General features: G+C 33.4%; 1 protein-coding gene across 1 annotated transcript in view; it reads left to right on the top strand.

Moving 5' to 3' along the window:
- The window catches only part of LOC113506875 (proton-coupled amino acid transporter-like protein pathetic), a 35,756-nt gene that overhangs the window by 12,279 nt on the left and 7,655 nt on the right, over positions 1–15,822 (top strand). Inside the window, exons 2-4 of the mRNA XM_026889713.1 lie at positions 11,742–11,803; positions 12,349–12,465; positions 13,088–13,238. Of these exons, the coding sequence (XP_026745514.1) occupies positions 11,751–11,803; positions 12,349–12,465; positions 13,088–13,238 (321 nt within the window). The 5' untranslated portion in view covers positions 11,742–11,750. The remainder of the gene's footprint in view (positions 1–11,741; positions 11,804–12,348; positions 12,466–13,087; positions 13,239–15,822) is intronic.

Here is a 15,822-nt window from a genome sequence, read left to right as displayed (position 1 = left end):
GCCCGACCCCATATGTTTGAAGTAGAGCTTAAGCTAACATCAATTTTTTTATCCGAATGTTGCTAATCCCGAAATGAGTTATGTGTAACCTCTATCAAAATTTGGAAATCAAACAATTAAAAATCAGAGCATTTTACGCAAAAGTACAACCTACGCTCTCTTCAACCCAAATATTTGGCCTTTAAAAATAACGTTTCGAATGCAAAGTTTTCAAAATATTGCATGTTTATTGAAACGATAATGCCTAATATGGAAGTGTCAATATGGTAACATTGTAAAATATCATTTTTATGATTGGAAATATATGCCAAGAAAGGATTTTTACTGTTTAAGGTTGTGGATCGTGAAGAAATATTTTATTTAGAATGTCAAAATAATATTTGAATATGGATAAAAAGTGGTTTTAATTTAGTGCCAAGTTTATAAATAATAACTCGTCATAAATATTGTTGCTAGTAGCTTTTCTTTGATGTATTTCAACAGATATTACATATTATCAATATCTTTACGTAAGAAACTAAATTCCGGAAAAAAACTTAATTGTAAGACAAATTTCAAAATTTTTATTTATTTGTTTATTGTCTCATTACATTTTACAATCGTACATTAAGCCCTGAATACCACACTAGAATTCCATGTCTTGTATAGACATATAATATCAATTTTACGCTAAAACATTATAATTTTACAGAAAAAGCTTTGTAGACTTCGTATCAAAAGCGTTATAAAAACTGTGATAGAGAAAGAATAATAGACAGAATAGCCATCATACAGGCTATGGTGTTACAACTGCATATCATATACCCTTTTTTATTTGGTAAGGCGGGGGAATCCTCGTGGACACCCACCGACTAAACCTGAACCGCCGTGCTACGTCATCCGCGTTTTTGTGTCGGTGTATGGCAATGCGTTGCAATCCTTCATACAGCATATCATAAACCCTAAACATAGGTACCATTAAACGTAAATCTTGTACGCACAAATAGGCCATTCAAACCAATCTATGTAGCACACACACCACACATAAATTGTTGGTGAAGATCGATCTTATAACTAAGCCAAGCAGGCACTCCGCCAATTGGGTCGTTAACCTTGACCGCTGTCATTTGTATAAACTCACAAGGAATTGTTTACACGATTGTTTTGGTTTTTGTAAAGTATAATATCTTATAATAAACTAACTGACCCAGCAAACGTTGTTTTCCCGAATATTTTTTTCTAGTTGTATGTATTTTTAATGCCACATTATAAAAAAAAAACAATTTCGTTAAAAAAAATTGTTTTTTGTAGTGTGAGCAACCCTTATCACTTATGGGTATTAAAAATAGATGTTGTTCTATTCTCAGGCCTACCCAACATTCATACAAAATTTCATAAAAATAGGTCGACCCGTTTCGGAGGAGTACGGTAACTAACATCGTGACACGGGAATGTTAAATATTAGAAGATAATAAGTATTTTTTGTAGTTTTGATACTTTTTATATTATTATAGTCACGAATCTGAATATAATATAAAAATATCCATATAAAATCGGAAAAATAAAAAATATAGTGAGATATAAATACTACGTCTTTAATTTCAATTATTTACTACGTCAAACAGCTCTCTTTCAATAAAATACATTTAATAAAGACATCACAAAACAATAGATACGGAGATAATGACCTCTCGTATTATGAAGTCAAAAACCTTTTCCTTTGTGCTGAATATTTGCTGCTCGCAATAAGGAAGTTAAGTTACCGAAATATAATTATTTTGTATCGTGATTTTTGCAGTTCATTCTTGGGGTCAAAGGTCGCTTTTATGTTTCAAGCGTAATACTAAGACGACCCGAAGGATGATGGCAAAATTTTTCATTGTTAAAGTTCTAATGAGTAGTTTAGAGTAGTGCAAATAATGTTTTTGCTTACCTATGGAAAACAGCCTTCCCAATTTTTTCTAAGAAATGTTGTATTTAACGAAAAATCATAGGTTTGACTATCACTGCCCAGCCATGGAACTGTACACTCGTACAGTCTATATGACGAAAAATTTGCACGAAAGTAAGTTTGAAATAAAGAATAAATAAAAAAACTATAAATTTATTTTACCAAAGGCGAATGACCTTTAAAACAAAAAAAACAAAAGCTTGCAACCATCAAAAAGTTTATAGTTACCATAAAAGCATATTTTCAAGAGGTTTAAAATGCAATTAACGTGTAACATATAAAACGTTAATTACAAGAAAGTGGGTAGTGGAAAGTTATGGAAAAACTGGTATTTAATAACAGAAAGTGTGATCGTTGCAGTTTGCAGCTTAATTACGATGACACTATTACACTGTTGCTTATGACATACATAGTTGGGCGTGTGGCTTCGCTTGCAATTAAAGCTGTTGGCAAGTACTGGCAGCACAGCATGAGGCTTGCTTAGGCAGTGTGATAAGGCCCGGTAGTCGCAGTCATAAATGTATAGTCAGTTTAAAAAATTGTGATGTCACACAAAGTAAGTTGCTAAAGCACTTGTGTTATGGAATTCCGATACAACGAAGGCACAACACCCAGACCCGAGACAATATAGAAATGTGAATTTTTACATTGATCCGACCGGGTATCGAACCTGGGACCTCAGAGCTAGCGACACCTTGAAACCGGTGCGTAAGCCACTCGACCACGGAGGTCATTTAAAAGTCCTACTTTATATTATTAACGCGAAAGTTTGTATGTATGGATGTTTGTTCCTTTTTCACGCAAAAACCAGTGAACTGCTTTAGACGAAACTTGGTACATAGATAGATTATAACCTAACACATAAGATTTTTACCCCGTATTTTTCCCGTGGGATTATTTTCAATCTGTAGCGGCCGGGCAAGCGGGCAACAGCTAGTGGTTCATAACTAAATTCGCACTTTGCAATGACTGCTGAAACTCAAGAGATTTCCTATCGCTAGCACTTTAATTCAGTATAATGGCCTTATTAGGAAACTCGTTATAATGTTTATTTGCTACAATTCCAACGATTCTGTCTACCGCATTGCTTTGGGTTTTGCGTCGTTTAGCTTTATATGAATGAGTGACGTCAAACGATGGTTACGCCAATAATTATATTTGCAACGTAGACTAAAATTCTTTTAAAAGTGCGTACTTTATAGAAATGCTGATTCTCCGTTTTTTTTATTATTCGTACGCAAGAGTAATCAAATACGATTATTTTATTAGAAAAGCATACCTTTTTTTAAATTAAAACGAACTAATGATACAAAGAAGGTTCTACTACTTTAAAAACTTAAGAATTTAATGCACAGCGCCTAGGATAGCCCAATAAACGTAAATTTTTCCTCAAAGAAAAATATTGTAACAATTTTTCAGTTAAATTCATTTTACTATTAAAGAAAAAAATTGATAATACTTTTAAGATTACTGAGAAATTAAAAACAACGAATGTTTAAAAATAAATACAAATATTTATAGCGTTCAGATACTACTGATAAGATTCGTTTCAGAATCTGTAAGGACGAAAACCACATTTACCGTAACAAATCGTACAAGTGAGCAGACAATGGCATGGGATTGTATTTTTACTAGGGCTGCCAACGATACAGATAAAAAATATGCAGACGTAACCAGTTACAATCTAATATAATCCCATATTAGGAATGAGTGCCAATGAGAGACCCGACTTCATGAACCAAATAGTTATTAATGTTAAAAAAACTTGTTGTTTAATTGCACTACAAAAATCGAAAAGGTACATTTTCAAGCAAAAGTTTCGAAATGTTTAACATCAGTATAATATAAAATAACAGAATACTTTATCGCTACAAACAAACAAATAAAAATATTACGTAAAAAAAAACACGTAAAATTTTACACCTACATAACTGTTGACAACCCTACGCGCGCACAGATAAAATCGTTGCGAATACATTTGTGTTTACGAGCGTACATGAAACTCGTGTAATTGTGGGTCCATTCATACAACTGGGAATGAATAAACATAAACATTTTACAAATGAAGATTTTAATTTAAATTATTGTTGAATCGCGGTAAATATTACAATACAAGAGAGATTGTTACTATTTTTGTCACATATAGAGCGGTTTTCCGCTTTTCTGAACTTAATGAGCTGTCAATCAGTCAATTCAGCCTATCAATGTCCAATGCTGGGAACAGGCCTCTCCCAATAGGCCAAAACATTCCACTTCATTTAAGCATACATACTTGCCTGTATGCATGCTAAAATGGATTAGCCTATTTGAATTTCACCCCAATTTCTGGATGGCTGGGCAATTTAATCTATTGTCAAATCAAATTATTCTGTGTAGTGATACAAATTACAAATGATAATTTGACTTGTACGTGTATAAGTTATTGTACAAGCAATTACGAGGATGTAAGATATAAGCTTATGTTGGTTAATCACAAGATTAACAACCAATCACACCTTATTAAGACTTGACAGATGACGGTTTTTATCTTTGTTTCATCTATTATCCGATATTCCGATTATTAGTGTAATTTGATTTTCGTAATCTTAATGAATTGTCTTATAATATTGACTCAGGGTTATCGCTTAATTTCGAAATATTAATAGTATCTATTTTGATAATTCCATTGAATATTTTTGTATGCTAACTTGTGATCGTAAAAGAGTACTTATTAGATATTTTTCAAGTGTGAATCCCCGTTAAAATTGTTTACCAGCGTTGTATTATTGAACATAAAATGAGCATAAGACTATTAATGTCAAGTTATATTAATAATGATTCCGCATAGAATTCTCGGTAATATTACACTTATGAATGGCGTAAATAAGTATTACTTATTAATAAAAGTTATTTATTGCCGTTTAATCAAGGTCTGATGATAGCAATCTCATAGATAATGCATGTGTTTATAGCTGCTTATAATCATTGCAATCAATCCTTTGTAAGATTATTCTATTCTTATTTGTAAGCAAGCATGGACGGCTATTGACTTTATTGCATGCAAATGATGCAAACCACAGATGATTTAAAATAACAATTTTACCTGTTTTTAACGTATCGAAAAGGTAAATTTATGTCTTTAATAATATGAAACTAAATGTAAAACAAATATTCTTAAAGAAATTGACTTACATGACCATGGAAACCGAATAATCTTCCTACATTTGTGAGGACACCTGTTCCGCAAAACACGTGGTTTGGCACACATACAATATAGATACATGGTGTTTACCCGTTGTTCCTGGGCGGGCTTAGCGGGTTAGCTACCAGCTAGTCCAGCTTCCCATTACTCACCGTCCGCAGGCCCGCTCTAAACCGTGGCTGGTTTAGAGCGGGCCCAGCTATCACTATAAGAACCAGTTTACTAGACATATATGAATACGGGATGCAAAAAGGAAAGTCAAGAGCAATAAAGAGATCTGTTTCGCTTGAATTGAGATCGAGTCGGTACTCCCGAAACCGACACTAGCGCCAATTCGTACAGTGGCACGAGTTGGAACTACGCTACGATTTCGAATCAAAATAAAAAAAGCAGTAAACCAGTTGCGGGAGTGAGCTTGCAGTGCCCAGTAGAGGGCAATTCTTGCTGATATAGACGTAGTGATAAGGTTCTGTGTCATTCACCCGATATACCACACTCATATAAACTACAGACATTACGTACGATGTCTCTTCAATTTAATTAACATTATATCTATTTTCTCAGCTCAGCATTTGGCGTTGCGGTCCCTAATTCATTTCATTAAGTTAATTTCGCATCCATTCATCCAGATTACGGATCTCTTTCAGCTATTGACACATGTTCCTCGTAATTACGAATGTATTCATACTCCTTTAAACAATGAACATACCTATCTTAATATATATAAATCTCGTGTCACAATGTTTGTCCTCAATGGACTCCTAAACCACTTAACCGATTATACTAAAATTCGCACACCATGTGCAGTTCGATCCAACTTGAGAGATAGGATAGTTTAAATCTCAAGTTATAGTCGCTATTCCTTGTAATCACGCGGACGAAGTCGCTGACAACAGCTAGTATATTATTATGTATTACAAGTAAATAAGGTGTAAATAAAATAACCTTTCTGCGTATAGCAATGAATGAATATATTATAGATGAATTTTGAAAACATATTTACCCTGCTGTCAGATGATTAAATTTGATTAAAATAACTCAAATTTCTTTTTTGGTATTTGAACTTTGTTCGGAAAATTTATTTCTGTAATCTGTGTATGGTTTCCGTATAAAATATATTGATTTTTACTGGCTTTCATTTAACTTATCGGCTAATCCATCTATTTTCGACGCAATAACAATTATCGACATAATTATACTAATTAAGTTATTAAAGAAACGTATTTTGGTGTGTTCACACGCAACCCGCGCTGAATATTAATGCACTTTTCAAGTAGGTCTGACTGATATTGCTATTAAATAAACGAGTTGTCGATGTCCGTGAAATTAAGGTAATTAAATCGAATGCTCGCAACAAGTTGCGATATTTTCCAACACACAGGGAAAGACAAAGAGAGAGAGGAGCGAGAAATAAAGCCTTTCCGCAGAGGTTTGACCTTATACAAGGACTTAGTGAAATTCTTACAAATAAAAGACGAGACGTCCCTATATTATAGAAAGAGGAACAGCACAACACTGTTAATAACAAAGAAATCAAAATAAGAGATTCCTTTTTTCACAAATAAAATACTTCAAAACCAACAACATTTGACCTATGTCAAACTTAGTCTATGACTACTTATTTTACATTCAATTTATGAGTAATAAAACATCAATGACATGACCAAATCAAATAATTCAATACACTATTAACTTGATACTAATTCGGAAGGAAATAGTGTTTTATAATGATAGTTATCCATCTCAAGCTATTATAGCGTAGCGTAAAAAAGTTAATCTTTAGATTTATTTTTGACAAAGGCTTTTACGGTTTTTTTTACCAAAATCAGTTTTTTTTAAATATAACCAGTTTGTGTTGCATCTATTTAATAAAATCAAACTAATATAAAAAAATGTGGAAGTATTATTTTGTATGTGTATGATTGTTTCCTCTTCGCGCGCACACCTCTTGACCGATTTCGATGATATTTGGTACAGACGTAGTTGATGCCTTGGATTAATATAATGACTAAATTATATTTCGGTGCGCGAAGCTACGAGCAAAAAGTAGTAGGTATGTTTATAAATATGACAAGGTATCCAAACCATAAATCATCAGTTACATAGGAACCGCATTTAGAAGAGACTAATCCTAATAAATCTTAATAAAGATAACATTGTCTTAGTCATCAATAAAACAATAACATTAAAAGCAATTTAGGTGACCGGACACGCGTCAAGAACCATACCGTTTTGTTTCAAAACCTTCTAGATAAATAGACAAAAAGCAAACCTTATTGAGACATTGATTAACTGAACTAAAACTTTAAAACACCAGTAAAAATAACTGCCTATGACCTATCACCTCTTAAAGTAATAATATTAATTCAGTTATGGAAGCGTGACAGCATAACTACTACACTAAATAGCATAGAGCAACGTGTCTCTTCGACAACATTTTTTTATAGCCTGTGCCTGACCCGACGGTTGGGCAAAAGCGTACCCCTATATTCTTCCAGACCTTTTTATCCATAACAAGTAAATTATCATAACTTTAAGTAGGTATATCTTTCTTCTACGGCTATAACAACATTTTGAGTTGGTAGCCTTAAATAGGCTAAAGAAAAACAAGCAGTCAATTTTTTTGCGATCAAAAACCTTTTCATGAATCTTTCATTTTTGTATTTTTTATAGAAGCAATAGAAAAATATTATCCGTGAAAAATAAACAGTCCAGTTATCACATTCATAAGATAGTATATATAAGTGACAGACTGACGGACAGACAGACAATGGACTTTTAGTAATAGCGTTCACGTATTTACCCTTTTGGGTACGGAACCCCAAATAAAACAGCGGATAAACATCAATGAAATAACCGGTAGCTAATCATCATAATGACATTTGAAAATGTCTTTAAATTAATGACCGTGACCGGTTTGAATTTGTTAAGCATCGGTGAGTTTACTTGTTTGTATGTTTGTCTCTTTATTTGTTTTGTATAAACTGCTATTTGTCATACAATGGCTCTCCAAGTTTGACCAAGTGAGATCCACAAATGCTCGTCCTGAGTCTGGGTGTCGTTATGCTTGTGACTTGAATGCTTGTGATAGGATAGGTGCGAGGCAAGGTTAAGTTCCTTAGTTATAACAAAAAAAAATATAGCTATACCAACCTTAAAAGTGTGTATTATGTATTATTAGGTTCAGCGCTGACTTCCTACTATGCCTGTAGATACACTTTTAGAAATAACTGCTGTCCAGCATTAGTCACTTACATCTATAGATTCAACCAAATATTTCCGAAAGCATTCAAATGAATACTTGAAAATGCTACAACTGTTACTATAATATTCTCACGTAATAGCTAATAAAACATTAAAGAATAATTAATTAACATGGCCAAACAATTAACATCAGAAACTGTTTTTAAACTTTCCTCTTTTGAGCATTTCCATTATTTAAATCGGCAAAAGTGTTTTTGCTCGCAACAGGTTACCGAAATTGAATCCAGAAAACATTAAAACGATTACCTCAATTCCTATATCAACCTCAAACAAAACATTGTTGAATCAATTTTAATTTGGCTTTTTAATGACGGTAGCACATTCCCTTCGTAACTTACGAGTGTTGCAACACTGACAGGTTTGCGGCCATCTGCCTTGACATGCGGGCTGCCTGTGACCTTTGCACGATGAATTATAACCTTCTGGAGTATGCTAACAGAATACTTATTTTGTATTGTCTGGTCATACGTAACAATAAAAGTAGTTTAGTAGTAGTAAAAAAGTATTTTCGTCCTTCTGCTAATCACAGATGTCTTCTAGGTAGATAGTCTTAAGCTACTTCGTACTAAACCCAAGGACCTTTTGTTTTCGGATGGCAGTCAAAAAATTTCTGCCGCTTTGGGTTGATCGGAGAAAGGTGTCAGACATTTACAGACTAAAACTCACCCATGTTCTTTCTTGTCCTTTGTAAAACTATGCGCGCGGTAAGCCTTTCGGACATTCCCGCTCCGAACCAATATACATGACATTATATTTATGTCACCGAAATTACAAATTATTTTCAAGTAGATAGTAGAGATGTATGCATAATATTATAACTACCTGTGTTATCACTTCATTATGAAACAAGGCTAACAATATATCGACTAACAAACTATAGAACGCTATCAACCAAACTATTTTTTGAATCCTCATTTTGAAATCCAACACCGATCTAAACCGAATTTACCTATAAATGTTTTATGTTTTTTTTAGCATATACATTTAGGTAAATTAAATCTGTTTCTCATGCCACAAGTTCTAATGTTGTAAGGTTGTTAAGGTGCGTCCCAGGGTCAACGAGTAATGACATGTTAATTCTGTATCTATGCAATTGTGCCAAGAGAATTGTTTGCACAACCATATATTATAAAACGCAGGATAATAGAGGACACAGTTAAATAAATTGTAAAGGTATTTTAATAGTTGATAACATGTTATCAATGGTAGAAACCGTTTTATTGTCAGTGTGTTTAATTTTAATTACAATATTTAGATATCATATCATTATCATTCAATTTTATTTTTTGTGCTTATAATAATTAGTTAAATTTGATCCATATTTGAAAAGGCGTTAATCTCAACATTTAATTAACTTACAAATGAAACCTAAATTAAAAAAAGGTCAAGATGAAAAATAACATTGAACAAATATTTATTCAATATTGATCCTATTTATTCTGTTAACCGATTAAATTTTCGATCAACATGAAATAAAATTAATAATTATTTACATTAAAAAAATATTGATTGTTCTCAAGATTATTATTACAGAACGGCAGTCACAAGAACTACATTCAAACGATCAAAGATTTATCATCGATACATATTGTCCTTAAATTGTATGTAACATCCTAAATGATTTATTAATTTCTGATATCATATCTGTGAATCAAAACAAACCACGCAACCATGTCTTGCGCATACAAATACCGAAGAAAAAGCCGGCGTAGTTAAAATTCATAATTTTAATTTCCATCGTTCGGAATTCCGATTCCCAATTACCGAGTGTCCGGTTTTTGTTAAAAAGCATAATGGTAGCTCGTTTCCAAATGCTTAGCCGAAAAAAGTTGAACTCGTTTATCATACCTTCCTCGGCATTCCACAAAGTTTATCTAAGACTGGAAGAGTTTGCTTTCATTAGTATTAGTGTCAATTTAAATAATATGTACAGCAACAAAAACAATGGAGCAATATGGGTTATGATTGCCTGAAATAAATGTATTTTTTTTTTTATATTATAGAATTATCGGTGGGTGTTTTCTGTATAGTAAGTCTTAAACCAGAGCGGGGGAGTTTATGTAAAAAAAAAAGTTTGTTTTTTCTTCCGTTAAAATGTCTCTTTCTTCCTTTAATTAGTTACTTTATCCATAAGCTACTACTATATAATTCCCAAAAGTAACGTATGACAAACAACATTTTTTGGCGAATTCATAAACCTTTTCAATCTATTCACAGATGCACAGAACAAACTATACTTCATCATTTATTTTATGAATCATAACTGAAAGACTTCGGTGAATCATTTAATGACAGCACCGTTTGACCGACGATTTAATCTGTGATATTTCATGGTCAAAACTCATTTGTCTATGAGTCATGTCTAGTTACCTTACAAATATTTGAGCATGTTATTTGTCTAAATAAACTTTGCTATGCTTATTTTGACACATGCCAACGAACCGGACCCTGTGATTCTTCATTGTTGTTTTTTTTTTGTACATAATGACAACCACGTCCACACTGCCAATCATGAGATTTTACAATAGCCACAAAAGATCCAACTACTAATATTAAATCACCAATTAAACTAGATGAGACACATGGTGAGGCAACCACCATACTAGAGAAAACAGAACTACGACCGCATCCAGTAACTTTATATCTGTGTTCCACCGCGCCCCACTTTGGTCCGCTTGACACCGATTATGTTCGCGTCAAGTACGACGTGCGATTATCAACGATTGTTATCTTACGGACGTTGACGAAATGTTCGTGACGTAAGTGAAATGATCGGCTTCGGCTCATAATATGGCTTTGAGGGAAAGGGCGTTGCATTTCAAGCACAGTTTTATAACCGGATAGTAAAATTCTATCCGGCAATACAATTTTTAGCGCTCCGATGCGGTAGAAAAGCTTATGATTGGCTTGTGCACTTGCCCGTTTTATTTTTAAACTGATGGTCACACCACGGACACGTCATTATGCTTAGAACCATTTTAACTGCATAAGTAGCTGAGTTCTTAGGTTCAATCCCTGTGTAAGACAAAAATATTAAAATTTATGAGATCCACAAATTCAAAACAGGTATCCTACTTATCAGGCGGCGTGTGAAACGCTTTAAGGCTCTTATTAATTAGTGTCCAATTGATCGTGTTAATTCTAACCTACAAAAAAGAACTTAATATCCTTTGAACGTTGTCTGCCGTATTTGACGAAGAGTTTCTCAATGTTACCTATGCCCAGATACCTATTTCTAGTCCGGAGTTATCTTCATTGAAATTTAGATAACACTGTACCCACTGATTGATCTTTAAATTTTTCTTCTAAACTTCCAGTTATAAGAACAGTCCAATTGATTGTTTTCTAAAGGATTTTTTTTTGCAGATACTCAAAATGGGCAACGATGAGAAAAAAGGCAGCATTGTGCTGGAGAACTTTAATTCAACGTAAGTTATTATTTTAAGAACTTTTAAGTCTACTAATCATGACCGTTATCAAAATTTGATATTCAGTTTAATTACGATTTACGATTTCACTAAAATTATTTATTTAAAAAAAAAGCACTGAATGTTCATTGACTTATGGACATCCATTGTGTTATTCTCACCTTCAAAAATTCTAAATTCGCCACAGAAAAATGTTTTGGGAAAAGTTGGGTCGGAAAAACATCGTAAAAAATACTTAAGGAGGAAAATTGTGACAAAAAAGGTTAAACTAATAAGTTAAATGAAGTTATTTTCGTTTCTGTTTATATCCAATGACGGCAAGAGGCTTTTGAGTTGAGTTTAATAATATTCTAATATCGGATTTGGTAATGCAAATTTATGCCTTATTTTCTTTTGTTTCCGGCATGAAATTGAATCATTTATTAATTTAAAAGACAGTGTGGCCAAGAAAATTGAAATTAATTTTGTATAATTGGAGTATTGACAGCGAACAAAGCAAATGACCTAATAAAACTGAAAACGGTAAAATCTGTTTGGCATTTCAGAGCTAATCTGGCTTCAAACCCGGGCTTCCAATCAACACTAAGTCTGGGCTCAAAAGAAGTCATTAATGAAAAAGCTTACAATCCGTTTGAACACAGAAAAGTGGAACATCCTAATTCGTAAGTATTAAAAGCTTTCTTTCATATTGAGCCTACTTTATAGACACTAATTCTTTATGCCTAAATGTTTCTGATGAAAGCATCCATAGAAAGAATTGAATAATTTACTTATACATTTATTTGTTTATCACCGTGCATAGGATCATTGTGATACATTAATGATGTGATGATAACTCAGGCGATGGTGAATGAAGGAACGGAATGAACGAACTTTACCTATAAAAGTGAAAATATCACTTTTAACACCCACTTGTCAAGGAATTGTGGACTGAGAAGACCCTAAATTGTCAATTTAATGGTTCACGATTAAAAGAGCATGCTTCCTAGGAGACAATAAGGGCCCATTTAGGCGATGCTGGCCCGTGCAAGCTGTAATACATTGCTGATATTCATACATCAGGATACCCGGTTAGACACCAGAGCTCCGCAGCTGCACAGTGTTTTGCAACTTGCATGGTATATATCGCATCGTCTAAATGAGCCTTAAGTTGGCGTATTTTTTTTTGTGTAAGCTCACAAGTCACAACACAGCATCAAGCTGCATTTCCTTTTCCCGACAACTTAAGTCCTGCCTATAGCTTATAGTAAATACGGAATCCTTATACCACTGGTACATTTTCAGGACAATAGGTTCTTTAGTTCATCTTCTCAAGTCATCCCTTGGATCTGGTATCCTTGCTATGCCTGCAGCGTTCAAGAATGCAGGTTTAGCAGCTGGGGCAATTGGGACGCTGGTCGTCGGATTCATCTGCACACATTGCGTCTATGTTCTCGTAAGTTTGACTTGTATTATGAACTTAGTGCAACCATGCTTGTATATAGTGCGTAAGCATGTATCTTCAGCGCAAATCGTCTCGTGATGTTGGCAGCTCTGGCTAAAATTGATCGGGACATGTTTTTTTATTTGTTTTCTTTTTACTTCAGCAGTTTGATGTTTTATTTTGATGTCAGTAGTACACCTCTTCTTAACACGGACTATGAAAAAGTGCTGTTAAGATCTCTTGACATGCTGACTTCCTAATGTATTTCTATAACGTTCTCTGATGCACTATATGGCGTGAAGCTGTAGTCAGTCTATGATATTTATCAGAAAAACAGCCTTCTACCAAGTTACGAACTTTAGTTAGTCTTTTTAACCCGTGGCTGCCATTTTTTTACATTACGTCACCATTTAGAATGGCGCTTAAATGAAAATATTTACGACGGTATTTTTTCCTGTTTACATAATTTAGTCACGAGGGATAGCATTACACTTTTCGTTTTTATTTCCGTTTATAGTCAGGGGACTATTTCGAAACAAATTAACCTTGGCGTATAGTTCTATTTCTTGGGTATTACAAATTGTGTTAGCTTCTAAGTTGCCAGTTGTTTTTGCCTGCTTTTGTTGATTGGGCCTAGGTATGCTTATCCACATCCGTTTGATATAGCCAGACTAAATATGATAACATTAAATAGGATAACAATTATATTTAGGGTTCACTTTGGTGATAGTTAAGTTTTTTTTCGGATCATAAAAACTCTCTTTGGTATTCAGCAAAACAAGTATTGAGCTGTTATAATAAACTGCATTAAGGGACACTAACCTAGACCCCTAGTAATAGTGTATAAAAATAATGTAGTAATTCCAACCTATTATATGTCCACTGTCCACTGGGTATATACCTCCATTCTTATAAGGAAGGTTTCAGCGTTGATCACAGCACTAACTCACTGCAAAGTGGCCAATATTTGGACTCTCGGGTGTTTTGGTTTCGTTAATTAAAGATGTCTTGGCATAATTATAAAAGTACAACTTAAAACAGTCACATACATAGGTATATTTTCCCGCGTTGTGAACTAGCCTGCAGCACTGACATAGCGCCTTAAATTTAATATTTTTCTGAGATAGCCTAGCTCAACAAGACTTGTGTTTGTAATGTCATGTGTCATTGACATTCACGGCTTAAATGTCAGGGTTCTCAACACAGATGAAGCTGATTCATTGATCACAATACATTGTTAGCTGTACCCGATTTGGTACAGCTACCGGTAGAGGTTGTAAATATATTGTTGTGCTAATTTAATTGTTGTCGTATTACGGTATCTTGGGAGAATAGGTGTTGACGTAAAATATTGAAACAAGTTGAATACGGTAAGACAAAGAGAGATGAAGAAAAGACTTATCTACTAAAGATTTTCACTGTGACCAGTTTGCACAAAATTATGAGAAAAGTTTTTTTTGGGAATCGACAAATCGAGATAAAAATTATCCTATATGTTAAATCCTGGTTATAAACTATCTGCGTATCAAGCTTCGTCTATACCCATACATACATAATTTCGCGTTTATAATATTTGTAGTTTTTTATACTACTCTGTACCTAATTAGTTATATTCAAAGAATTAAAATAAACTTTAGTTTGTTTTTCTGGAATAAAACTCATTACTGAAATGTGTACAATACAGAATTAAACATGAATTACTTCTCAAATTGTTATTATCTTCTTCCATCTATCAATTCGTCAAACACGATTTGCTGTTTGTTCTCGTACTATTTAATATTTGCTTCAAATAACACGGAACTAAACCAAGGTTTGGTGTCGTTCTAATAATTATAACACGTATGAATAATTTGATTTTAATATAATAATATGCCTGTTTAACATTCTGATTTCTTAGAATATAGATTATTTACGTAGTTCAATATTTAACAAACGACACTTCGCATTCCATGTATGAAAAAATAGGAACTTGTTATAACCAAATAGTTTGACTTAAAAAAACGATTCCGGCTAATAAATATTTCACACACATTTACATGTACAAATACACACTTATTCAGGGCACGGGTTCGAGACATACAAACGCTTGTTACACTTAAATCGAAGTCCACATTTGTTGTGGTAACCTTTATCACTCTTCTACTCGGTAAGGAAGCCCAAATTCTTTAAGTGTGGTGTTAACCACATCAAATATTTTATGCTGACGGTGATCAACTTTGGTGTGTAAAAAATCCCACTCTGCTTGGTCTTAAATAAACACAAAATTAGACCTTTCAAGGTCTCACTTGGAGAAAAAAATGTGTGTAATAGGTACTGGTGTCAATTATTTATCTCCCATTGTCTTCTTCATTAAACATAGGAAATCCTAGAATAGTTCTTTGTTAATCGCATCTTAAGATCTCTCCGCATCGAATGATGACAAAGGCGGAAGCTAAGTAATGTCAAGGCGGCACTATTGATTTGTTATTCATCGTGAAGATTACTTGTCTTATATACTATTCGTGTCTTCGGATTTATAGTTTCTTTATTTAATTATAATAATATTAAATAAAACATTGTCGACATGAAAGCATCGAGGTTTTATCGTTAATTACTT

The sequence above is a fragment of the Trichoplusia ni genome, chromosome 2 (assembly GCF_003590095.1).
Source record: "Trichoplusia ni isolate ovarian cell line Hi5 chromosome 2, tn1, whole genome shotgun sequence".
In the NCBI taxonomy this organism is placed as follows: Eukaryota; Metazoa; Arthropoda; class Insecta; order Lepidoptera; family Noctuidae; genus Trichoplusia; species Trichoplusia ni.
The sequence above is the reverse complement of the archived record's forward strand: the minus strand, read 5'-3'. Positions and strand labels throughout refer to the sequence as shown.